Source organism: Mobula hypostoma, chromosome 11, assembly GCF_963921235.1.
Source record: "Mobula hypostoma chromosome 11, sMobHyp1.1, whole genome shotgun sequence".
NCBI lineage: Eukaryota > Metazoa > Chordata > Chondrichthyes > Myliobatiformes > Myliobatidae > Mobula > Mobula hypostoma.
The window spans coordinates 26121312-26147688 of NC_086107.1; the positions used below are offsets into that span (position 1 = coordinate 26121312).

Consider the following 26377-nt stretch of genomic DNA (forward strand, 5'->3'; position numbering starts at 1 on the left):
TCTCACTCATCCTCCTGCCACCCCACTAGGAATAGGGTTCTCCTGGTCCTCACCTACCACCCCACCAGCCTCCGGGTCCAACATATTATTATCCGTAACTTCCACCACCTCCAACGGGATCCCGCCACTAATCACATCTTTCCCTTCCCCCCCCCCCGCTTTCCGCAGGGATCGCTCCCTACATGACTCCCTTGTCCATTCGTCCCCCCCATCCCTCCCCACTGATCTCCTTCCTGGCACTTATCCGTGTAAGCGGAACAAGTGCTACACATGCCCTTACACTTCCTCCCTTACCACTATTCAGGGCCCCAAACAGTCCTTCCAGGTGAGGCAACACTTCACCTGTGAGTCGGCTGGGGTGATATACTGCGTCCGGTGCTCCCAATGTGGCCTTTTATATATTGGCGAGACCCGACGCAGACTGGGAGACCGTTTTGCTGAACACCTACACTCTGTCCGCTAGAGAAAGCAGGATCTCCCAGTGGCCACACATTTTAACTCCACATCCTATTGCCATTCTGACATGTCTATCCACGGCCTCCTCTACTGTAAAGATGAAGCCACACTCAGGTTGGAGGAACAACACCTTATATTCCATCTGGGTAGCCTCCAACCTGATGGCATGAACATCGACTTCTCTAACTTCCGCTAATGCCCCACCTCCCTCTCGTACCCCATCTGTTACTTATTTTTATACACACATTCTTTCTCTCACTCTTCTTTTACTCCCTCTGTCCCTCTGAATATACCCCTTGCCCATCCTCTGAGTTTCCCCCTCCCCCCCTTGTCTTTCTTCCCGGACCTCCTGTCCCATGATCCTCTCATATCCCTTCTGCCAATCACCTGTCCAGCTCTTGGCTTCATCCCTCCCCCTCCTGTCTTCTCCTATCATTTTGGATCTCCCCCTCCCCCTCCAGCTTTCAAATCTCTTACTCACTCTTCCTTCAGTTAGTCCTGACGAAGGGTCTCGGCCTGAAACGTCGACTGCACCTCTTCCTAGAGATGCTGCCTGGCCTGCTGCGTTCACCAGCAACTTTGATGTGTGTTGCTTGAATTTCCAGCATCTGCAGAATTCCTGTTGTTTCCATCTTCCTTGGAGCTGTTTGCCTGTATTGAAGTGAACAGTCAATGAACCTGAGCCAAGTTTCACTCTCAGAGCAGAATAAGGTGTTAGTACTGTGCCATTGGTCTCCATGTTCGGTCCAACATTAGAGAAAATTTGCAATAACAACTCAGCTTTTTCAAAATTCCGAATTCTGGTGCCAATATAAGAGGCCATCAGAAATCACTTGGATTGTTAATAGTCCAGCTAATTATTTCAAAAGAAAAGTTGTGCACACTACTCCTATATTCTCCAAAACTGGTGTTCAGAATTTTTAAGTATGCTGCCTAATAGGAGAATAAAAGTTTCCATAAAACTCCTGTTTTCTCCTCATATTGCTGTTTATTCTGTGCGCTGAATAATAGTCTTAAAGTAAACATCAGTGTGAAAAGTAACTTAGAGCTGTGACAGCAATCGTGCATATTATGTAAGACAAGTAATGGTTTGGGGTTTCAATCTATAATGTACCCCAGGTGAGTAAAGCAAAGTGAGCTTTCAATATGTTGGGCTTCTTAACATTTGAACTGACCATGAGCTAATGAGGTTATTAAAATGTATAAATAAATGTTTAGAGATTGGAGCTGCTGTAATTTAAGCCAGTTGTAATACAGCTGTATTGCCATACTATTTGAGACTTTGGAATTTGCCACTATTTTTCTACTGCAGGTGTAACTTTAAAAAAATCTCCTTTTTTTGTGGTTTTTGCACAAGATGCTGCAAAGAACTTAAAAGCATTGTTGAATGATTTGTAGCTTCTTCTCACATCTACATTGGGTAAAATTATCAAACCCTTTGCTGAAAAGGTTGGATTTATTGGTGGAGGAGCTGAGGGAGGATATTAATACTTCAAATCTAGATGGCTGAAAATGTTCAAATTGTTGGAGGAATTAAAGTTAGGGATGTGCAAGAGATGAACATTAGAAGAGTGCATAAAATTCAGAAGGTTAAAATAACAGAGTTAAGGGATAGGCAATGAAGGCACCTTAGAGACATGAGTCTTAAAATCAGAACTTTTCCAAATCAAATATCAATATAGGTTAGCAAGATGAGAGTAACTGGTGAGCAGGACTTGATATGTGATGGATATTAAAAGTAAAACAAATACTGCAGATCTGCAAAAACTGGAAATATGAAATTGAAACAAAATATAGAAGTACTCGGAAGGTCAGCCAGCATCTGTGGAAAGAGAAACTGAATAGTGATCTTGATACAAACTGACAGAGCTTAGAAATTAAATACTTTGAGAGTAATGAGAAATCAGGTAGGGAAAATAAAGAGAATAAGGAAAATAAGAGGGTAGTACTCAAATGGTGAGAGAGGCTAGTGAAGGCTAGGAAATTGCAAATAGATTGTTTGGTAAGTCAGATTTATCCCATGAATATTGAAAAGTAAAGTGAAATGTGTAATTGCATTAACAACCAATACACCCAAGGATGTGCTGGGGGCTTTTCCTTGTAAGTGCTGCCATACATTTTGGTGCCAACATAGCATGCCCATAATGCTTGTCAGAACAACAGAGAACACAAAAAAAACCCAGAACATACCAAGTAACAAAGAAGTGCCGCTGAAAAGCCGCTGTTCCTCCCACCCTCACGCTGTCTTTAGCCTCCAGCGGACTCATGGATTCACAAACATTGGGCCCCAACTTCACTGCAGACTTGCTTCAGCCATTAGACCTCAACTTTTGATCAGCCTTCAGGCTTATATTGGAACATTCAATTGACCTTCAGGCTTCTAGAAGTAATGTAAAAGTGATGAATGAAAATGAGGGGGGGAGAAAGTGCCAGAACTGAAAAACAGAACAGATGCAGTGTTTCGACCCAAAACATCTGAGGGCTACAGGAATTGTAGATGTTGCATGACTCATTGAGTTCCCCCATATTACAGTGGACAACAAAGATTTTACTTCCTGAATACTTTTGGGTGTGTCTTATGGACTTCGTTCTGCTGATCATGAAAATCACCATGAAAAATTCCCTATCACGTACCATTTGTTTGAAATTGCCTATATTTGTTATTTCAATTCATGATTCAAATTAATTAAAATGTTGCCCACAAGATAAGCTGAAAAGTTTTCTATCTTGTGCAGACGTGCCTGGGCACGCTTAGGCTGGGTGTATTCTGCATGGTAGGACAGGATTTAGAAAGGTTATAAATTTCTTTGAAGGATTTAGATATTTGAGATAGATGTTTCCCAGAATAATTGATGTCAAGGTTATGGAAGGCATCTTTTTTGTTCCATAAATCAAACAGATCATCAATGACGGGCAATTTGAACAACTTCTAGTTGGACTTGAGAAAATCACATGGAAGGCATTTAAGGATGTTGTTGAAAACTTCATGGCAACAGCAGAGCACCGAACTATGTGCAGCTGGTTGAGAACAAGCCTCAAGTAAACAAACCATAAAGTGCAACATGTCACTAAAGATTCATTTTCTGCACTCCCATTCAGATGACTTCCCTGCAATTCTTTGTACTCACTATCAGTGACGAGCATGGTGAAAGGTTTCTCCAGGACACTTTGTTACATAGAAAACATAGAAAATAGGTGCAGGAGTAGGCCATTCGGCCCTTTGAGCCTGCACCGCCATTCAGTATGATCATGGCTGATCATCCAACTCAGAACCCTGCACCAGCCTTCCCTCCATACCCCCTGATCCCTTTAGCCACAAGGGCCATGTTCATAGAGAAATGGTATCAGGGCAACTGGTATCCATCAATGGTGGCTGATTATTGTTCAACACTTAAGTGAGAAACCTCAGACACTGAGTACAAATGAAAATCATCATCAAAACATTTTTAGCTAAGTTGAACCAAGCTAAAGCACCATTATGCAATTAAACATATTCAATAAAAGTTAATTTCTTGTTTCTCCAAATTCATACATGATACAAATAGTCTGAAATTATATTTGTGTTCCGCTTCAAGGGATCTATCATGAAACAAAAAAAATTCTGAGGAAGCAAAACTTCCGGGAGGAATATGTCCAGTGCTTTGTTTCTTGAATATCTGTTCCATTTAAGTATTTATTCTTTACAAAAAAGAACAGTAAGAAATGATCGGGCAGATTTGAGCCAATTCTTCCAAATTTTTTTCTACAGTGTTTCCAAAAATGTTAAATACTTCGTTATGACTTGGCTATATATTAATTGAAATATTTAAGTTTGCTCTAATTATCCATGACATTAACATGTTGTGAATTTTGTTAGATTGGAATGACAGTTTACACTTCATTGAAAACAGAGGTTGATAGATTCTGGTCATTGAAAAACAAGTATAGTGTTGAAGTGGAGGATCAGCCATAATCGTAAAACGCAAAACAATTTTGAAGGGCAGTATGGAGTACTGTTGTTCCTATTTCTTATTTTTATGAAACACTCAGCATTTTGAGGCACTGGAAGTATGATAAATAATGATCTCTCCCAGATGACTGTTAACACTATTCAGTCACAAAGCACTTGCATGTTTATGTAGTAGGTGCTTGTTGAAATGCAAGATAGCTCAATCATGATGAGTAAATGTTTATTAGACCCAAACATCATACTTCAGGATACTAAATTTAAAAATGCGTATTACCAAAGAGAAAAGGATGTTATTTAAGTTAGTTATCTCTATGAGAGAGATTATGTTCTTGCAGGTTTAAGATGTTTTAGAAGCTCAATGTGAGACACATACCAGCCTTAAAGTTGCTGCTATGTGTAAGTGTGGAATAGATCATCTCTCCTGACTGGAACGTCAGAAATGTGCACCATATATTATAAAAATGACAAAATTGGATAGAGATGAAGAAATACAATTGTAGACGATCTGATACATGAAAAACATCCAGACAGAATGCAGCAACTCCATCTGTTGCAGTAAGGACGAGGCAGACGAACTTCTCAATGCAAACTAGACATCTGAATATCTTTACATAGATTTAGAATTACACTGCAATCTACTGTAGGCTGCACACTTAAAGAAAAAGAAAAGTTGTCTGCAGTTCAGATTTGGAACTGAAAGTTATAGGCAGAAGAGGAAAAAGTGCTAATCTTTAGGTGGGCCATCTCAAATGCTGACTTAGCTGCTTTATGAATTATACTGTGCATTTAAGTTCAACATCTTTGAAATGGCTTGAGCTTTTTTGTGTTTAGATTACAATTACTTACAGCTGGTGTACACTAATTTAGTGGCAAGCAAATTTTATATTATAAATATTCATGTACAGTATCTTCTGTTCTCAAAACTCTGAATGACTTTTTTAAACATTTCTTATTCAAGTGTCCAATTGCCAAAAGTACTCTTTTTAAAGTGTAAACATACGGTAATGTTTAATTTGCTCTTTCTTATATTTAAATAAAAAAAACATGTCAGCAGGAAAGGTCTCTCTGTTCTCCTGCCGGCTTCATGTCACATGAGGAGTATTTGAGATATTTTGAATTCGAGCCAAAACTGCTGGCTTTATATTCTGGCATCCATTTGACTTTGAGGTTTATATGTCTGGAACATGCATTTTTATTAAAATTAAAATTGAGGCTATAATTTTATTCATATTGCAAGTTATACATTTTTTCTGAATTTTATGAAATAAACAATAATTTGGTGCAATAATATATTATCAGTTGCTCTAATATATAACTATTAGTCTAAGATTGGTAGGTTGCAAATTAATTCAGTGCTGACCTTTCTGTGGGTTTGTTTGAATTCATTTCCCGTTGCTACATATTTAGGTGAAAAAAATCTCATTGGAATTTCCAAATAAGAACATGTAAGTGTGAAAATATGCACTTATAAGTAATGGCCATTCTGGGTTATTAGGTTTATTCCTAAAGCTGGTTAATTGAGTAACCAGCTTTTCCATAAATCGGATCGCTTGGCTATCCTCCTACCTGCATACAGGCAGAAGCTAAAGAGCAAAGCTTCAGAGATTGGGACAGCAAAGTGGTGGTCGCAGGAGGCAGAGAAACATTGCTTTGAGTCAGTGGACTAGACCAATTTCAAGGACTCGTCTGCAGATCTGAATGAATGACTTTATTAAAACAGTTGTGCATGAATGTGACTCCACAGAATCATTCAGAAGCCCTGGATGAGCCAAAAGACAACAATCTGCTGAGGGGAAAATCAGAGGCAGTCAAGTCTAGGGAAGAAGAAAGTTACAAGAGATCCAGGTATGATCTCTGGAAAGCCATCTCACAGGTGAAGTGGCAATTCCAAGCTAAACTTGAATCAACGAAGGATGCTTGACAATTGTGGCAGGGCTTGAATACTATCACCTCTTATAAAGTTAAATCAAGTGACGTAGGTGACAGCAGAGCTTCACTTCCAGATGAGCACAATGACCTCTATGTTTGCTTTGACCGTCAAAACATGGAGGAACCATCATGAGCTCCCACAGCCCCTCGTGATCCTGTGATTTCACATCATGTGACTGATGTGTGAGCAGCCTTCAGGAAGATGAACCAATGAAAGGCATCCAGCCCAGATGGGGTACCTGGCCAAGTACTGAAGACCTGTGCTGATCAACCAGCTGAAGTCTTCACTGAGATCTTAAACCTCTCGCTTCAGCACTCTGAGGTACCCACCTGCTTCAGGTAGGCTTCAAATATACTGGTGCCCAAGAAGAACGTGGTGACTTGTCTCAATGCCTATCGACCAGTAGCACTTGCATCCACAGTGCTAAAGTGTTTTCAGAGTTTTGTGATGGAGCAGGTCAACTCCTGCCTGAGAAGGGACTTTCGTCTGCTCCATTTTGTCTAACAGAGCAATAGATCCACAGCAGATGCCATCTCATTGGCTCTTCGCTCAACCCTGGAACATCTGGACAGCAAAGATGCATATATCAGGATGTTCTTTACTGACTACAGCTCAACATTCAATGCCATCATCCCTCGAAGTGAATCAGTAAGCTTTAAGACCTTGGTCTCAATACTTCCTTATGTAATTGGATCCCCAATTTCCTCACTTACAGACCCTGGTCAGTTCAGATTGGCAACACCTCCACAATCTCCATCAGCACAGGTGCACCACAAGGCCATCTGCTTGGCCTTTTACTCAATGTCAGCAAGACAGAGGAACTGATTATTAACTTCAGGAGAAGCAAATCAGAGGGCCATGAGCTAGTCTTCATCAGAAGATTAGAGGTAGAGAGGGTCAGCAATTTTAAAATTCTTCGGTGTTATTATTTTGGAGGACCTGTCCTGGGCCCAGCATGTGAATGCAGTTATGAAGAAAGCATGGCAGTGCCTCTACTTCCTTAGGAATTTGTGAAGATTTGGCACAACATCTAAAACTTTGACAAACTTCTGTGAATGTGTAGTGGAGAGTGTAAATGACTGGCTGTATCATGTCCTGCTATGGAAACACCAGTGCCTTTGAATGGAAAGTCCGACAAGGGTACAGCCCAGCCCATCACAGGTAAAGCCCTCCTCACTATTGAGTACATCTACATTAAATACTGTTGCAGGAATGCAGCATCCATCATCAGGGACCCCCGCCACCCAGGTTATGCTCTCCTCTCACTGCTACCATCAGAAAGAAGGTGCAGGAGCCTCGTACCCCCATACGAGTCCCACCAGGACAGGCACAGAGACTGCAGAAACGATCAGCAAACTGACCAGCACAAAGGTAGATTGGTGAGTTGTGAGAAGCAACAGGAATGTAGTGTGTCCTAAAGGCTGTGCTGTTGTTCAGTATCTAGGTTAAACCATCTCTTCAAGGCTGGAGAGAAACCTGGGTCAGAAAGGAACAAACCAATTATCTTGACCCAAATGGTCACCAGTAACTTAGGATGAGGAGATTTATCCAAAGCAGCATGAAAAGTTAATGTCCAAATTAAGAAGTAGATAGTAATGTAATCAATGGATTGCTCTCTGAACCATGTGAAAATTGCAACGAGTCAGTGAGATAAGACCTTAAGATATAAAAGCAGGATTACGCCATTTGGCCTTTCGAGTCTGCTCCACCATTCAGTCATTCAGTTCACTCAGCCCTGCTCCCTGGCCTTCTCCCCGTAACCTTTGATGCCGTGGCCAATCATGAACCTATCAATCTCTGCCTTGGATCGGGGACTTCATTGTGTGATTCAAAAACTGGTCCTCATTTGCCAAGTTCTGAAACTTTCCCAGTTTTCTCAGGACTCCTTCTCCTTTTAGCGAAAGAGTAAATTTTGCTTTCAGTTTTCATCTTTCATCCATATCTGGAGTAGTAGTAGGAGTATCCATATCTGGAGTGCATTGCTTGTTGGCTTCTTGTACGTTAAAAGGACTACCTCTTTGTTATAAACTATGTTCTTACAGTCACAGCTTTTACTGCAACTTTCCAATCTACCGTATTTACTCTTGCTGTATGACTTTTGTACTATCCTATGTTTAGATTTGAAACTCTGGTTTCAGATTGGAATAAATCACTCTGAAACTTTACCCAAACAATTGGTAAAAAGAATGGCCGATAGAAGTAATCTAGTGAGGTGCATAAAAGCTGACTGTAAAACTCTACAAATATAGAAAAAGATTAGCAAAAAATTAATGTAGACATTGAGATTAGGAGACCGTGTCTTGTGGAATGTCACAGGGATTGGCTCTTGGGCCTTTGTTGTATATCAACATCAACCCAAATTTAATTCATGCAGGTTTATTGATGCATGAATAAACATTCATATGGGTATTGTGAGTTGTGGAAAAAAATACAATGATTCTCAGAGAATACAAACAAAATAAATGAGCAAGGTAATTGCAGATAAGGGGAAAATCAGAAAGATTTGTCTTTTTTTTCATGGCAAGAAAATAAAAGGGTTTGAATTTCTGTGTGATTGCTGTGTCCTTGAGCCACTGAATGTTAACGTGCAGGTTTATAAAGCAGAGTGGGAAACATAGTGTAAGTTGGCCTTTCTTGACTATGAGGACAAAGGCATTTTAATCCAATATACAGGACGCTGATGAGACCGTTCTTGGAATATGATGAGCAGGGCTGATAAAATTACAACCAAGGGACTGGAACAACTGACTGTATATCCTATGATTGACGCCACAGCCTTTTGAGAAACAAATTCTTAAAGATTCACTATCCCTATCTGTAGAAAGTTATCCTTATTTCTGTGCTAAATAGTGTACACCTTGAAGCTGATCCTTGGTTCTAGATGCCCAAATTGGTGAAGCATTATTTCTGCATCTGCCTTGCCAAGCCCTTTAAGAATTGTATATTTCAGGTGATCACCTCTCATTCTTCTAAACTCAATAATGTCAACTTGGTCTATGTTCGTGAGAAAAACCTATCATTCCAGGAACAGAACTCTATACATAAAGTTTTCAAACAATGCTCTTATTTGCCATAAGTAAATTCATTATCTGGAACAAGTCAAATCAAATGAAGTCTTCATTTCTTTTCAAGTATTTTTACTCCTGGAAAAGATTACATAAAATATTTGCTACTGATTGAACAATGTTTGATTAAAGTTTTAGATGATCTTGGAAAATATCTTTTGCCAGCTCATTTAGTAACAGTAATCATCTCTTTATTTGTATTGATCTACACTGTTATTTATGAGACTTGTACCTTTGTATGTTTTGTTTTATATTCAGAAAGTGGTGAGTGTCAACAATCCTCTCTTCCTCCCACTCATTCCACCTCGGTCTCAAGGCTTCACCGCTGTTGTTCTCACCTTTGACCGTGTTGAGAGTTTATTCCGAGTGATCACTGAGATTTCCAAAGTGCCCAGCCTTTCCAAATTGCTGGTTGTGTGGAACAATCAGAACAAAAGCCCCCCTGAAGGTAAGATGTCAATCTAGTCTCAAGACATGGATGAATAATGGGGAAGTGATAAAACTGCACAGTTAAATGAAATAAACGAGATGGGGAAAGTTCAGTTGTACAGGTTTGCAAATTTCCTCAAAGTGGCCATTCACTTTTATCCATGCAACTTGATTTTTCATTAGATTTCAATAGGTACACTTAATATCAGAGAAATATATGCAATATACATCCTGATTTTTTTTATGTACAGTTGCCAGAAAAAAAATGAACCCTTTACACTTACTGGTTTTCTGCATTAATTACTTATAAAAGGTGGTCTGACCTTCATCAAAGTCACAATAATAAACAACACAATCTACCAAAACTAATAACACACAAACAATTGTACTACTTCTTGTCCACTGAGTATACCATTCAAATGCTGACAATCTAGGTTCAAAAAGTATGTGAACCTTTGGGGTAATGCCTTCTATAAAAACTATTCAGAATCAGTTATTCCAGTCATTGAGATAAGATTGGAGATGTGTGGGTTGTAGAGGTGCCCTGCCCCATAATAAAAAAAAAGACACACAAAGTCAGGTTACTGATAGAGCCTGCTCTTCTCAAGAAAGATCTGTTTATGTGCACCATGCCTCGACCAAAACAACTTTCAGAAGACAAGAGAATTGTAGAGAAGCATGCAGTTGGAAAAGGCTACAAAAGCATTTCTAAAGACCTGAGTGTTCATCAGTCCACAGTAAGAGAAATTGTCTACAAATGGAAGAAATTCAATACTGTTGCTACCCTCTCTAGGAGTGGGCATCCTGCAACAATCACACCAAGAGCACAATGTGAAATGCTGAAGGAGGTGAAAAAGAACCCAAAGGTAACAGCAAAAGACCTGCAGAAATCTGTAGAACTTGCTAAAGTTTCTGTTCATGTGTCCACTATAAGAAAAACACTGAACAAGAATGGTGTTCATGGAAAGGCACCATGGAGGAAACCATTGCTCTCCAAAACAAAACATTGCTGCACTTCTCATAGAACATAGATCATAGAACAGTACAGCACATTACAGGCCCTTCGGCCCACAATGTTGTGCCGACCCTCAAACCCTGCCTCCCATATAACCCCCCACCTTAAATTCCTCCATATATCTGTCTAGTAGTCTCTTAAACTTCACTAGTGTGTCTGCCTCCACCACTGACTCAGGCAGTGCATTCCACACACCAACCACTCTCTGAGTAAAAAACCTTCCTCTAATATCCCCCTTGAACTTCCCACCCCTTACCTTAAAGCCATGTCCTCTTGTATTGAGTAGTGGTGCCCTAGGGAAGAGGTGCTGGCTATCCACTCTATCTATTCCTCTTAATATCTTGTACCCCTCTATCATGTCTCCTCTCATCCTCCTTCTCTCCAAAGAGTAAAGCCCTAGCTCCCTTAATCTCTGATCATAATCCATACTCTCTAAACCAGGCAGCATCCTGGTAAATCTCCTCTGTACCCTTTCCAATACTTCCACATCCTTCCTATAATGAGGCAACCAGAACTGGACACAGTACTCCAAGTGTGACCTAACCAGAGTTTTATAGAGCTGCATCATTATATCGCGACTCTTAAACTCTATCCCTCAACTTATGAAAGCTAACACCCCATAAGCTTTCTTAACTACCCTATCTACCTGTGAGGCAACTTTCAGGGATCTGTGGACATGTACTCCCAGATCCCTCTGCTTCTCTGCTTCTCAATTTTGCAAAAGACCACCGAGATGTTCCACAACATTTCTGGGACAATACTCTGTGGACAGATGAGACAGAAGTTGAGCTTTTTGGCAGAAATGCACATCGTTATGCTTAGAGGAAAAGGGGCACTGCACACCAACACCAAAGCCTCACCAAATCTGTGAAGCGTGGTGGAAAGAGCATCATGGTTTGGAGCTGCTTTGTTGCCTCAGGGCCTGGGCAGCTTGCAATCGTTGAGCGAGCATTGAATTCAAAATTGTATCAAGACATTTTACCGGAGAATGTCAGTGTTCCACTCTGTCACCTGAAGCCTAATAGAAGTTGGATGATGCAACAAGACAATGATCTGAAACACAAGAGTAAACCAACAACAGAATGGTTTAAAAGAAGAAAATTTGTGTTTTGGAATGGCCAAGTTAAAATTCAGACCTTAACCCAATAGAGATGAGCCTTGCCAATAGCTTTTGGGACCACATGGTAAAGGAAGCCATTGAAATTAAACTGGAGGAAATGAATTTTAACAGAGATGAAGGTCTCGCTCTAAGTAAGAACTGTAATTTGATTGTAAACAAAGTGGGGGAGTGGAAACCGGATTGGATGAGGACTATCCAATCAGGAGGGATGGACTACAGAGATATAAATACCACCGGACTAGACATGCCCAGGCATCATCCCTGAAAAAGATGGCAGATTTTGTCATCGGATGTCAGTTATAATCAATACCTATACCTGACTGGAAGTTCCGAAAAGGGCTTATTTGTTTCATACCCCAGGAAAGCACTAGATCCTTTTCAGCATTGTACTCAGTTCCTTTGCCATCCTTCCAAGTGCATTTCTGACTTTAGTCAAATTTGCTGATGAATGATAACACTTACTTAATGGCACCTCATCAATGCCTCTTGAAATTCCAGACTTAGTGGATCAACTACATTTCCCTCATCAATCCTCTTGGTTAGTCTAGCACAAAACTCTTATCAAGTTAGTTTGATATGATTTACCTTTGACAAAACTATACTGCTTTCTCTAATCAACCCGTGCTTGTCCAAGTGACAACCAATTCTTTCACCATTAACCAACTGAATCCTTCCAAATGTTTAATTTTCCTTTCTGTTTTCCATTACGTGTGCTTTCTTACTCTTAAGTACCAATTCTGTCCCTGATAGTTTCTAGAACTTTTTCTAGTAAATTGTTTGGTGTATAGTTATTAGGTTTATTTTGTGCTCTTTTTAAATGTGTGTAAAATTTCCAATTTTGCAGTTCCCAGGCACCAACCCTAAATCTATATCTCTGTTTTTTCACCATTTGTTCTGACACTTTTACTATCCCCTACAAGTTTGACTCCAAATATTTGGTCATATAAAGAGCACATAATTTCAATGCTTATGCCCCAGCCTCAATGAACTTCAAATCTGGGAGGAGACTGAGTCCTTCTTGTGATTCATTTACCACTCTCCCAGTCAATTCAATTCATTTCATTTCATTTCTTCAGCCAGATGTCTTACTCTAGCAGAATCTAAAGGGACCTTATTCCACTTAGATTCTGTCCCCATCATATGTTCTTTTGTCCCATTTAGATTTTTTCAGTGCAAAACATCAACATAACATTGGCCATTCCAATATTTTTTTTAACTCACTCTAAATTTCCTGTCTTGCCAATGTTGCCAACATATTCTGTTTTGTTTATTACTTTCGGTATCAAAGTATTTTGCTGTGCTTAACTCTTAACTGTAACATCAGGAGCAATTGAGAATGAAGAGTAGAAGCTCCTGTGACAAGAATACACATAGATTAAGATGTAGCTGTCCTGTGCTGGCACCAGTGGAATCAGCAGTTGGTCTGCCACCTGTCTTCAGGAGAGAGAGAGATAAGGAAAACAATGAAGCAGCATTTGAAGATGTTAATGAAGGAAGGAGAGCTGTCAAGAGCGGCTCCCCCTTTGAACCCTGAACTGTTTGAAGTGATGGACAGGCGATACCCCAGCAGGGGGATAAAAAGGGACAGGTTTGCTAAGGCAGGACACACACGACACCCGAGGTAACGAGACCCTGGAAGTGGTGCATCTCTCAAGTCGTTGGGAAGTTCTTGGACGGCTGATCGTGGGATCAAGCCATAGATGCTTAGGGTGAAAAGGCACGATCGGCGGGAACCTGGTGTGTGTCCACCCTTGCCTGGGTGCTGGGTTCACCACAGAGAAACGATCGTATCTGGAAACGGAGGGGTCACGGTCGGTGACCTCAGATGACATCACAAAGGACTCGCCCGAAAGCTGACTGCGAAGGTCTGTGTGGAAGTCGTTTTGAATATTCATTCGTTTTGCTCTCTCTCTCTCCTTCCCCCCACTGTCCATCGCCATGGCAGCGATTACTGCGAACTGAACTGAACTAAATTGAACTGAACTTTGCATCACTTTGAAACTGGTCATTTACCCCTAGACAACGATAGAGCTTGATTAATCCTGTTATCTTAATTCTGTGTGCATGTGTGTTTATCATTGCTGAACTGTTGCATTTATTATCCTTTTGATTAGAGTACTGTGTTGCTTGTTTCTTTAACAAAACTTTCTTAGTTCTAGTAATCCAGACTCCAACTGAGTGATCCATTTCTGCTGGTTTGGCAACCCAGTTACGGGGTACGTAACATAAGTGGGGTTCTCGTCCGCGATTTTGAACGCTAAATTTGGGACGGAGTAAATTGATTGGGTCAAAATTCCGGAAAGAAAGAAAAGACAAACAGCAGAAATGGAGGCTGAGGAAATTATAAAGGCGCCGACCTTGGAGGCATTAGAGGATGCCAGGAAATTGGAATTGGTAGCTGTGGCCAAACGGTTGAATCTTGCTAAGGGGAAGTCAACAATGAGGAGAGAGGAGATACACAGAGCTATCGTAGAGCACTATGTATCTAAAGGTGTGTTTCCCCAAGGTGAGCTGAAGGTGGTGTCTATTGAAAAACCTGCCGGAGACACGGTACAGGTGCAGCTTGAAAAACTGAGACTCGAGCACGAGTTCCGGGTACGGTAGTTGGAGCGAGAAGAGAAGGAGAGAGAGTTAGAAAGGCAAGAGAAAGAGAGAGAGTTAGAAAGGCAAGAGAAAGAGAGAGAGTTAGAAAGGCAGGAGAGAGAGTTAGAAAGGTGGGAGAAAGAGAGAGAGAGGCAGTTGGAGCGAGAAGAGAAGCAGTTGGAGAAACAGAGGGAAAGGGAATTCGAGCTGGAGAAGTTAAGAATAAGGGCAGAGCAGGGGCCCGTGCCGAACCAAGGTGGAGGGTTCCGGGCGACCCAGGAGGTTAGGCTGGTTCCCCCATTTGACGATACTGACGTGGATCGGTACTTTCTCCATTTCGAAAAAGTTGCTACAAGTCAGGACTGGCTGAGGGATAAGTGGGCTGTTTTGCTTCAGAGTGTACTGAAAGGGAAAGCCCAAGAAGCTTACTCAGCTTTGTCCGCGGAAGATGCCCAGAGGTACGAGGTGGTGAAAGAGGCCATCCTCAGGATTTATGAGTTGGTCCCGGAGGCATACCGGCAGAGGTTCCGGAATGCGAGGAAGCAGTGGGACCGCACGTATTTAGAGTTTGCCCGTGAGATGCAGACATATTGTAAGCGTTGGTGTGCCTCGAAGGGGGTAGAGGGGGATTATGACAGACTACTACAGCTGATCCTGATTGAGCAGTTTAAAGGTTGTGTCCCTGAGGGTATGAGACCCTACCTAGATGAGAAAGAGGCAGCCACGTTAGCCGCAACTGCTAAGTTAGCGGATGAGTATGCGTTGACGCATAAAATGAAGTTTGCCCCGAGTGAAGGCTACCAGAAGGGTAGTCAGGACGGCAGGGAGAGTCCGCCAGAAAAGTCAGAAAGTAAGCCGGGGACTAGTGAGAAGGATAAGGTAGACCGGGAGCAGTCTGGTAGGAAGTCTCCTGGGGTCGTCTGTTATAATTGCGGGAAAGCCGGACACTTTGCGTCCAGGTGCTTTGCCCCAAAGAAGGAGACGGGAAAAGGAAAAACGGTGATTTTGAATTTTGAATTTGTATCGAGCTGTTAAACGAACCGCTAGGAGAGGACAGGTCTGCCAAAGTTCAGGAAGGGCGCGAGAAGTTTATCTCGGCCGGATTGGTGTCGGTGAAGGAGGGGTTAAAACCAGTTCCACTGCGGATCTGGAGAGACACGGGAGCGTGTCAGTCACTAATGCTGAAGAGTGTATTAGAGTATCAGGGACCCAGACTGGGGAGGTCAAGGTCAAAGGTATTGGAGAAGGGACAGAGTCAGTCCCTTTGCACCAGATACACTTACAAAGCAACCTGGTCTCTGGACTAGTCATGATCGGGGTGAGGTCCGAGTTACCGATGAAAGGCGTGGAAGTCTTGCTTGGTAATGACCTCGCCGGTGGAATCGTGTTCGAAGCAGTGAGATTGACAGGTCAGCCTGCCAGCATTGAGGCCCCGCCCATGGACTCACAGGTTCATCACGGGACTGCGGTAGTAAATTTAGCTGAGACGTTTCTGCCAGCCTTGTACGAGAAGGGGGTAGAAAGTGAAAAGAAGGAGTGTAGTGAGACAAGAGGTAGTGAGGGAGCTGAGACAGACTTAGCATTAGCCAGGGAAGAATTTGTGCAGGCGCAGGAGCGAGACGAGGGGCTGATGGTTTTGGTGGAGGAGGAAGTGCTAAGGAAGAAAGGGAAACCAAGTACCGTGCCCACAGATGAGGAATGGGGGGTGGTGCAAAAGAGTTATGAGGATGAGATTTTTAACCTGGCCCACAAGGTACCCCCCGGTGGACATTTTACGGTACTGGAGGGAACAGTTGGTGGAATCATGAAAGAGGTTTACCGGCTGCACCGGAGGAAGGATGTTATTGATTATGGCCGACGCAAACTAAGACGGTCACAGGCTTTTGATATGCTAACAAACCTAGTCGGTGTTAGCGCGGAAATCAATGAAGCTAGGGGCCCCCTGATAAGAGAAAAAAAACATTTTGAAAAGATGAGTATGGTATCGACCAGATGGGAGAAGGCTATTGTTTTGGCCAGCTCTGCTGATAAGGTCTCTCCTTTAATCCCCGAACAAAGCGACTCTTTAGGAGAAGTAATTAAACGACTCGCACACGGGTGTTTGATTGTCCGGAGGCGATGCAAAGAGCTGGGACGTTGGGTGGTGTCTGTTATACTAGGTTAGCCTAGCGAGCAACAGCCATATAGAATGAGTAATTCAGTGACTAAAGGGCTGACGAACACAGAGGTGTGTATTGGCAATGTAATACGGCTGTCTGAAGCCAGCTTGATAGTGAACCTTGAAAAAAATGAGTTCGGCCACGCGAAGGTCACTTACCTGGGAATTGGGGTGACACAGGGGCAGCTGGCAGCGATGCAAGCTACAGTGCAGACTATCTCTGACATCCCAACCCCAACAGACAAGAGGGCCCTCAGAAGGCTCTTGGAGATGGTGGGGTACTGTAGGAAGTTTTGCAATAACTCTGCGGTCACTACCCCTCCCCCTCCTACTAAGCCCTTGCGAGAGAAAACTAAGTCGGAATGGGACGACCCTTGTTATTGTGGTCCGAGACGAAACCCAATGAGAGGTTACATTGATCGCAATTCATCAGTGTTTCTGGCCACTATGAAGTTTGCTAAGTTGGAGCCTGGTCTAAGGGATTATTAATAACATATAAAAGGAACAGGAAATGTGATGGCTGACTGTCTGTCAGGTGTTGACAACTTCAAACTCGCTGTATTAGCCAAATAGCTGATAAAGATGTATATTTGTGTGTATCAAATAATGTATTCATGTTTGTAATTTTTACCCCCCTGGTAAAAATCCTTAAAGGGGGGAAGTGTGACAAGAATACACATAGATTAAGATGTAGCTGTCCTGTGCTGGCACCAGTGGAATCAGCAGTTGGTCTGCCACCTGTCTTCAGGAGAGAGAGAGAGATGAGGAAAACAATGGAGCAGCATTTGGAGATGTTAATGAAGGAAGGAGGGCTGTCAAGATCGGCTCACCATTTGAACCCTGAACTGTTTGAAGTGATGGACAGGCGATACCCCAGCAGGGGGATAAAAAGGGACAGGTTTGCTAAGGCAGAGCACACACGACACCCGAGGTAGCGAGACCCTGGAAGCGGTGCGTCTCTCACAAGTCGGTGGGAAGTTCTTGGACAGCTGATCGCGGGATCAAGCCATAGACGCTTAGGGTGGAAAGACACGATCGGCGGGAACCTGGTGTGTGTCCACCCTTGCCTGGGTGCCAGGTTCACCGCAGAGAAACGATCGTATCTGGAAACGGAGGGGTCACGGTCGGTGACCTCAGATGACATCACAAAGGACTCGCCCGAAAGCTGACTGCGAAGGTCTGTGTGGAAACCGTTTGAATATTCATTCATTTTGCTCTCTCTCTCCTTCCCCCCACTGTCCATCGCCACGGCAGCGATTACTGTGAACTGAACTGAACTTTGCGTCACTTTGAAACTGGTCATTTACCCCTAGACAACGATAGAGCTTGATTAATCCTGTTATCTTAATTCTGTGTGCATGTTTGTTTATCATTGCTGAACTGTTGCATTTATTATCCTTTTGATTAGAGTACTGTGTTGCTTGTTTCTTTAATAAAACTTTCTTAGTTCTAGTAATCCAGACTCCAACTGAGTGATCCATTTCTGCTGGTTTGGCAACCCAGTTACGGGGTACGTAACACTCCATTACCAGAGATATGCACATCCTTTTCTCTGGTTCAGCCTCATTAAAAAGGGATGGTGAATGAATTGGTGGCTGGAGAGGAGTTTGTAATGGGAATCAAGGACTTTGGTTATAAGTCTCTTTAGATACTTTTATTTCATTTCCACTCTTCCATAGAAATTATCTTTGCATCTCTCTACACTGCGGAAGAACAAAATGTTCTGTTGATTGCACAAATTCGTTTGATGGTCAATGCCTAAATTTAGCTTTATGCTACTGTGGTTCATAGAATATCTTAATTTATAATTTTTGCTCGTTTTAAAAAAAAGATCCCTTTTCCGGAATAATTAATTCAACTTTGCTGTAATGCTAATACAACATAAAATGCAGCCAGTGTCTTTTCAAATGCTTTCTTTCAAGAGGAAACAAGTGTGCGAGTTGGTGGCTCTGCGAATGAGAAAATCAGTTCCACCTGGTTGTAAGGTCTGCTGTTAGCCGGAATGATTTTTTTTGTTTCACTTTAAACCTCAATTACTGCTAGAAATGCATGCTTTTTTTGTAAGGATTTATAATTTATGGCCAATTTGGCCTTAAATTATGGAAGATTAGTCATGAAACAGATTGAAGTTTACAAATCCCAATAATTTGAGGTATTGTTTAATATAATAGTCTTCCATATTTTAAGGGCTTCTGTGTGTTTAAAGAAGCAAACAGCAGCTTTGTGCAATGTGCTAGTTCATAACCTTTCCAAATTAATTTCTGCACAGATGAATATTGTAAAATGTAACTGTTTTTATATATTTAATTTGGAACACTAAGTTTTCTCAGCTGCCCAAAACTAAAAACACTGGATACTGGAAAATTAAATTAAGACTTTGACAAAAATTAGTGAGAATTTTATGACCCAAGCCTAACCTTCTAGATTAAAATAGATCATTAATTACTTTCAAATTGACAGGATAGCTAATAGAAGGCAAGGATGAGCTTGTACACAGATACTAAACTGTTTCTTTTTCCACATTCCGTTGAGCATTTTGTATATTTCAGAATTTGTCCCTAAGCAAACATTTTGATCGTGTTTTTCCAAGTATAAGCCTTGCCTCTTTTTCTGACACATGGCTAAAAAGGGCATTTGTGTATGATGCAGTATTTAAAAAAGAAAATGTACATAACTTCTAAAATGATTCTAGGGAAGTGCATGTCCTTATCATCAGGAACTTCCCACCTATTGTCTGGTATATCATCTTTGACTGTGGTGTTGTGCTTACTCTCGCCTCCATCTGGTCTACATCGATACTGGTTTCCAGGTGATCTAAATTTGCTAATTGAATATAGAATATTCTTCCTCCATGTTTTTACAGGGTCTAAGAATCAGGCTCTATTACTCGATCAATGGCTTTATCTTCAAAACTCCAGTTTAAGGAGGAAAATTTTTTGTGTCTCAACCATAAATACACAGTCTGTTCCTAGGTGACAGAAGATTTTTGGGAGGCTTTGGGGCTTACCTTTTTACTCCTCCTCCTATGCAGCCCTCTGAGCATTGCCAAGAAGTTCTGTCCCAATGCATAAATTTAAAAAATCTGTAAAAGCAGACCGATAAGGCAGCAGATTTATTCAAGGCTTTGCTGTAGAAAAATTCAATGATGTCTGACCAATTTTTGGGGAATGCACATGCCCTGCGATGTAGTTTTCATTCATAAGCTTTCTGAAAAAGGTGTCTTGCTTCAGAATTGAATAATGTGAAGTTCTTGTATTGATGCCAGAGTTGTTGACTAAGGTTATCAAAGTTGAGATTTGTCCATTAGTCTTTATCCTTTAAATGATATAAGTCTTAATTAAGATCAACAATATGCTCCAAGATTACAACTTCTATATGCATACTAAATTTCAGTGGCGATATTGCAAACTATTTTGTTATAATTTGTCACTTTCATCTCTCTTTTATTGTTCTTGGACCCAAGTCAGACTTTTTTTATACCTCATTTCAAGTTGAATTCAATATTTTTCAACTCGGATTTCCTGGTTCAGAATCTTTTAAATGCACAACCTATTTTCGATGTGATTGGCTATTGATAGTGCTATTCAGAAGTTCCAGATACAAAACCTATAGAGGGCGCTGAGCTCTCTGGATGTCTGAAAGACAAACTTGCTGTGCAAAAATTTCATGTAATCTATGGACGAGTCTAAGTTTAACTGATGTGAAATAGCTATTTGCAGGTTGCAGCATAACAAGCCTATTGTATTCAAGTATATCCACAATTGTTGTTTACAAAAAATGGTGCGATGTCTCAGGTGATTTCCTCAGTGGCTCTTTGCAACAATTTTTCCTTATAAATTCACAAAGATCGCTATACTGGAAGAACACTGTCAAGCAGCATCTGTGAAGGAAAAAAATGTTAAGTCCATGTTTCAGATCTGTGAGACCCTGATCTGCTTTTTGTTCCAAATTCCAGCATAGGTAGTCTCTTTTGTCTTCATTTTATATGAGGGTGAAGCTGAGAAAAGCAAACAAAATAATTTGTGATCTTCCATGATGGATGATTACTGTAACTTTTTACACGTTTTCAGTTTTCATATTTTACTTGTGACTCAGCTCTGAGAAATCGATCTGTCATTTTAGTTCCCTATTTGCCAATACATTAGTGTCTGCTGGGGGCATTGATGTGACTGTCTAAGTCTTTATTTCTGTTAAGATTTTGCAATTGGTAAATATTTGTTGGGTCCCTAGGGAAGCTTCATTGGGCTCTATGTTTTGGGATTCTTTTCCTCATTTCAAAAGGGCACACCACAACTAATTACTTTAGACCATAAGACTACAAGATATTGGAGCACAATTAGGCCATTTGGCTTATCACATCTGCTCTACCATTTCATCATAGTCATATTCATACTTTATTGATCCCGGGGGAAATTGGTTTTCGTTACAGTTGCACCATAAATAATTAAATAGTAATAAAACCATAAATAGTTAAATAGTAATATGTAAATTATGCCAAGAAATAAGTCCATGACCAGCCTATTGGCTCAAGGTATCTGACCCTCCAAGGGAGGAGTTGTAAAGTTTGATGGCCACAGGCAGGAATGACTTCCTATGACGCTCTCTGTTGCATCTCGGTGGATTGAGTCAATTTTCCTCTCAGCTCCAGTCTCCTGCCTTCTCCCCGTCTCTCTTCATGCCCTGACCAAGTAAAAATCTATCAACCTCTAAAGACTTGGCCTCCACAGCTGCCTATCATATGGCAAAGAATTCCACAGATTCACCACTCTCTGGCGAAAGAAATTATTCCTCATCTCCATTCTAAAAGGACACCCCTCTGTTCTGAGGCTGTCCGCTCTTGACTTGGACTCTCTCACCATAGGAAACATCCTGTTCGCATCCACTCTATCAAGGCCTTTTACCATTTGATAGGTTTCAATGAGGTCACCCTCATTCTTCTGAATTCTAGTGAAAACAGGCCTAGAGCCATCTGATGTTCTTCATATGACAACCCATCTAATCCATTTAATACTTCTTAATCAAGTGCCTTAAAGTCCTGTTAAAATAAAGTGCTAATTAGTTTTGATGACTCGATGCAGATTAATAGACAGATTATAACATTGTAACCATTTCTTTTTATGGTATTAAACTTAAATTCCAGCTGATAATAAGTCAACAAGTAACAAGTTTTCCTTTGTCATTTAACTAATAGAATTAACACTCCTTAAAGCAAGAGAATAAATGATTAAACTGGCAGCAGTAGAGAGTCTAGGGAAATACAACATACTGACATAGTATATATAATGCATATCAATGTGGTCTGAGAATTCCACTTGAAAGCTTTTTATTGACGCCTATCTAAATTGAGTACAGGTATAATTTCCACAAGATTTTTCTATAAATTTAAATGTGCGTGTTACAGTTAATTTATTTTTTATTAGAGGAGCAATGCATAATTTTTCTATAAACCCAAAAATTGATGAATGACTAATTTATAATGATAATGAATTGTGGTTTGCCTCTCAGGCCATCTTATGTTCATTAAGCAATTTTAATATATTTAGTATTGGTTTGAGGTTTGGTTTCATCGAAGTCATGCTGGCAGTTGTAGGACAGCCATTAAGTAATGCATATTTTAATTCATTGTACGCCATGTTCTCAGATGTCATAGTTTTTTCTTGTAAAGTTTGTTATGAACATTCAGTTCAGAACAATTCACATATCTTGATGTCATATAATTTGTTTCACTCATACAGTCTGTTTTTGGTCATTCAGTGGTGACAATGGTTTGGAAAAATTATTATGGCTGTACTGCTAACTTGACCTTTGTGCAAGCCATGGAAGTAATAGCATAACTCAGCATGTGCATAGTCATGAGAAAAGATAAGCTGGCATTGGGAAAGTTCCAGAGAAGGTTTATGAGAATGATTCTGGGATTGAAAGGGTTTAATATATGAGGAGCGTTTGATGGCTCTGGGCCTATACTTGCTAGAGTTTAGAAGAATAAGAGGGGATTTCATTGAAATCTGGTGAATGTTGAACGACCTAGATAGTGGATGTGGGGAGGATGTTTCCTATAGTGGAGGAGTCTAGGAGGACAGAGGGCACAGCCTCAGATTAGAGGGATGTCGATTTAGAACAGAGTTGAGAAGGAATTTCTTTAGTCAGAAGGTGGTGAATTTGTGGAATTCATTGCCACCAACAGCAGTGGTGACCAAGTCATTGGGTATATTTAAGGATGAGGTTGATAGGTTCTTAATTAGTCAAGGTGTCAAAGGTATGGGGGGTGGAGCTAGGAGAATGGGGTTGACAGGAGTATCAACCATGATCGAACGGTGAAGCAAGCTCAGTGGGCCAAATGCCGTGGAATGGCAGTGGACTCAATGGCATTCACATTTCAGAAATTTACTTAACATAGGACTTGAAATGTGGCTTAGATTTCTTTATTTCTCACCATAAGACATTTATATATATATTATTATTACTTTTGTATTTGGACAGTTTGCTGTCTTTTGCATGTTTCTATGTATCTATATATAATGTTGATGATATATATATATCCCCACTGGTTCAGGAGCCTGATTAATCGGGGTAATAACTGTTCTTGAACCTGGTAGTGTGGGTTCTGAGGCTCCTGTACCACCTTCCTGATTGCAGCGAGAAGAGAGCGTTGATTGGGTAATGGGGATCTTTGATGGTGGATGCTGCTTTCCAGCATCTGCACTCACTGTAGATGTGCACAGTGGTGGGGAGGACTTTACACGTGATGGGCTGGGCCGTATACACTACTTTTTGTAGGATTTTCTGTTGAAGGACATTGGTGTTTCCTTACCAGGCAGACTGATGCAGCCAGTTAATATTCTCTCCACCACATATTTATAGACGCTTATCAAAGTGTTGGATGTCATGCTGAATCTTCGCAAACATCAGAATTGGGTTTAATATCACCAGCATACATGGTGAAATTTGTTGTAGGTGTTTATATATTTTTTTTAAGTTAAATTAAATAAATTGTGCAAAAAGTTCATGGATTCAAAGTCCATTCAGTAATCTGATTGCAGAGGGGAAGAAGCGATTCTTGAATCTTTGAGAGTGTGTGTGTGTGTGTTCAGGCTCCCGTATCTCCTCTGTGATGGTAGTAATGGGAACGGGACACATCCTGGGTGATGGAGGTCCTTAATGGTGAGGCATCACTCCTTGAAGATATCCTGGATGCTGGGGAGGCTAGTGCCTATGATGGAGCAAACTGAATTCACAACTTTATGCAGCTTATTTTGATCCTGTGCAATGCCCACCCCCCCATACCAGACAGTAGAAATTTATAAGTGTTTTTGGCAACATGCCAAATCTCCTCAAGCAACTGATGCAGGCACCACTGTCATGTCTTCTTTGTAACTGCATTCTAAGGAAGTAGAAATGCTGCTGTGCTTTCTTCATAATTCCACTTGCATGCTGGGCCCAGGACAAATCCTCTGGAATGATAACACCAAGGAATTTAAAGTTGCTGGCCCTCTCCACCTCTGATCCCCCGATGAAGACTGGTTCATGGACCTGTGGTTTCCTCCTCTTGCAGTCAATAATCAGCTCCTTGGTCTTGCTGACATTGAGTGAGCCATTTTTGCGGCTCCACTCAGCCAGATTTTCAATTTCCCTCTTTAATTCAGCCAACAACAGTGGTGTCATCAGCAAACTTAAATATGGCATTGGAGCTGTGGTTAGCCTCATAGTCATAAGTATAAAGTGAGTAGAGTATTTTTTTCCCATTCTTAAAATTGGTTTGTTTGCCCAACCTCTCAAATTCTGGTTATTAAAACAACTCATTGTTTTGACAGTTCTCTGGTTGGTTTTAATAGTTTCTGATGCAGGGACTTCAGTGGGAGCTTTTTTCTAATTAGCCTAACCACTGCACATATAATGCAGTCAACTGCCTCTTGTTTTTAAAATAATCTGCATTTATTCTTTTTTATTTTCCACTGTAGATGGCTGACATTTTAGATTAAAAGAATTTTAATGTCTAGCACCAAAGTCTTTAGAATCTCAGTTTTCTGCCAAGTTGTCGACCTACTTCCTTGTTTCTGGATTGTCTCCTTCAGCGTTGTTCATCATTTTCCTGTAATGTCTCAACCCTGTCCTCTTTGTCTCAAACCAGGCTTCAGAAACTGATTACTTAATGTCATAACCTGGGTCTGCTTCCAGAAGACATAATTTTGTCAAAAGGATAATTTTAAAGAGATACCAGTGATTTAAAAAAAATAATTTGCAATATACAATAAATCAAATGAGAATTGGGTGCTGGATCACATATCTTCATACAGATTCAAGGATTTGATCTTCAACTCTTTACCCGATGCTTTCATAATATCAAGTAATACGTGGCTTTTAGCACTTGATATATTTCATTTTAAAATTACTTCTCTTCATTTGCTATGAGCAGTGGATGAGGCCTGCTGCTGTCAGTAAAAAAGGTTCACCTGAAATGCATTTCTTCAACTCTAAGTTGCACATAAATTTGTCGTTTATTTTTTTTAAAAATGTAATGATTAAGTTCTTAGTGCAATAACAAGTTAAGGCGATAAATATCCTCAAAGAGCAAAGCATTATATTACCCTAATTGTACTGAGATATTTGTGACTTTATAATCGTTTTGTTGAACAATTGACAAAAGTATAATTTGGTCTATTCACCATCAATATGCTGTGAAATCAATATTAACTTTGGAATGTGACTTGTATAATTGTGGTTACTATAATGGATGAGATTAGTTCAGATTTCCAGAAGGCTTTTGATAAGATTTTGCCGATGAAATTGGTTAATTAGGTTAAAATATATAGAACCAGTGGTAACGTATTGAGCAATCTACACAAAATGTTTAGAGTGCTGTGACAGTGTAGTGGTTAATGCAACACTATTACAGCTCAGGGATTCAGAGTTCAATTCCACTGCTGTCTGTAATAAGCTTGTACGGTTTTCCCGTGAACACGTGGTCTTCTGGGTGCTCTGGTTTCCTCCTACAGTCCAAAGACGTACTGGTTAGCAGGTTAATTTCTCATTGTAAATTGTCCTGTGATTAGGCTAGGTTAACTAGGTGTGTATTTATTTATTTATTGAGATACAGCTTGGAAATAGGTGCTTCCAGCCGTTCGAGCCGTGTCGCCTAGCAACCCCCAACTTAACCTAACGCGTTTGCTGGGTGGTGCTGGGTTGCCGGGTGCTGCGGCTGATTGGGCCCGAAGTGCCTGTTCCACACTGATCACTGGAGAAACGTTTGTTGCTGCAGATTTCTAGCATTGGCAGAATCTGTTTATGGTATGGTATTATATTGACATTAGTAAATTGGTGTATTATTTGTCACGTAATGAGGTACAGTACAATGAAAATTTTCTTGTCATCCATACAGTACACTGAGATAGTTCAAGTGAAGATCAATAACAGAATGTAGAATAGTGTTGCTGCTACAGAGAAAGTGCATGCAGACAATAAGGTGCAAGGCCATGAAGAGGTAGATTTTGAGGTCAAGATTTCTTATTGCCCATGAAGTATTGAGTAGTCATATAAAAACAGGATATAAGTTGCCTTTAAGCTTGGTAGTGCATGATTTAAGTCTTTTGTGTCTTTGAGATAAGGAGCAGAGAGGATGTCTGCATTGGGAGGAGTCTCCAGAATGGCATTGAACAGAAGGTAAAAAAAAAAAAT

At 40.7% G+C, this 26377-nt stretch overlaps 1 protein-coding gene across 2 annotated transcripts in view; it reads left to right on the plus strand.

The window, feature by feature from the left end:
- ext2 (exostosin glycosyltransferase 2) overlaps positions 1–26377 on the plus strand; it is a 165667-nt gene that overhangs the window by 95612 nt on the left and 43678 nt on the right. For both annotated transcript variants that reach the window (XM_063061769.1, XM_063061770.1), the window contains one exon: positions 9659–9848. In XM_063061769.1, coding sequence (XP_062917839.1) covers positions 9659–9848 — 190 coding nt within the window. The remainder of the gene's footprint in view (positions 1–9658; positions 9849–26377) is intronic.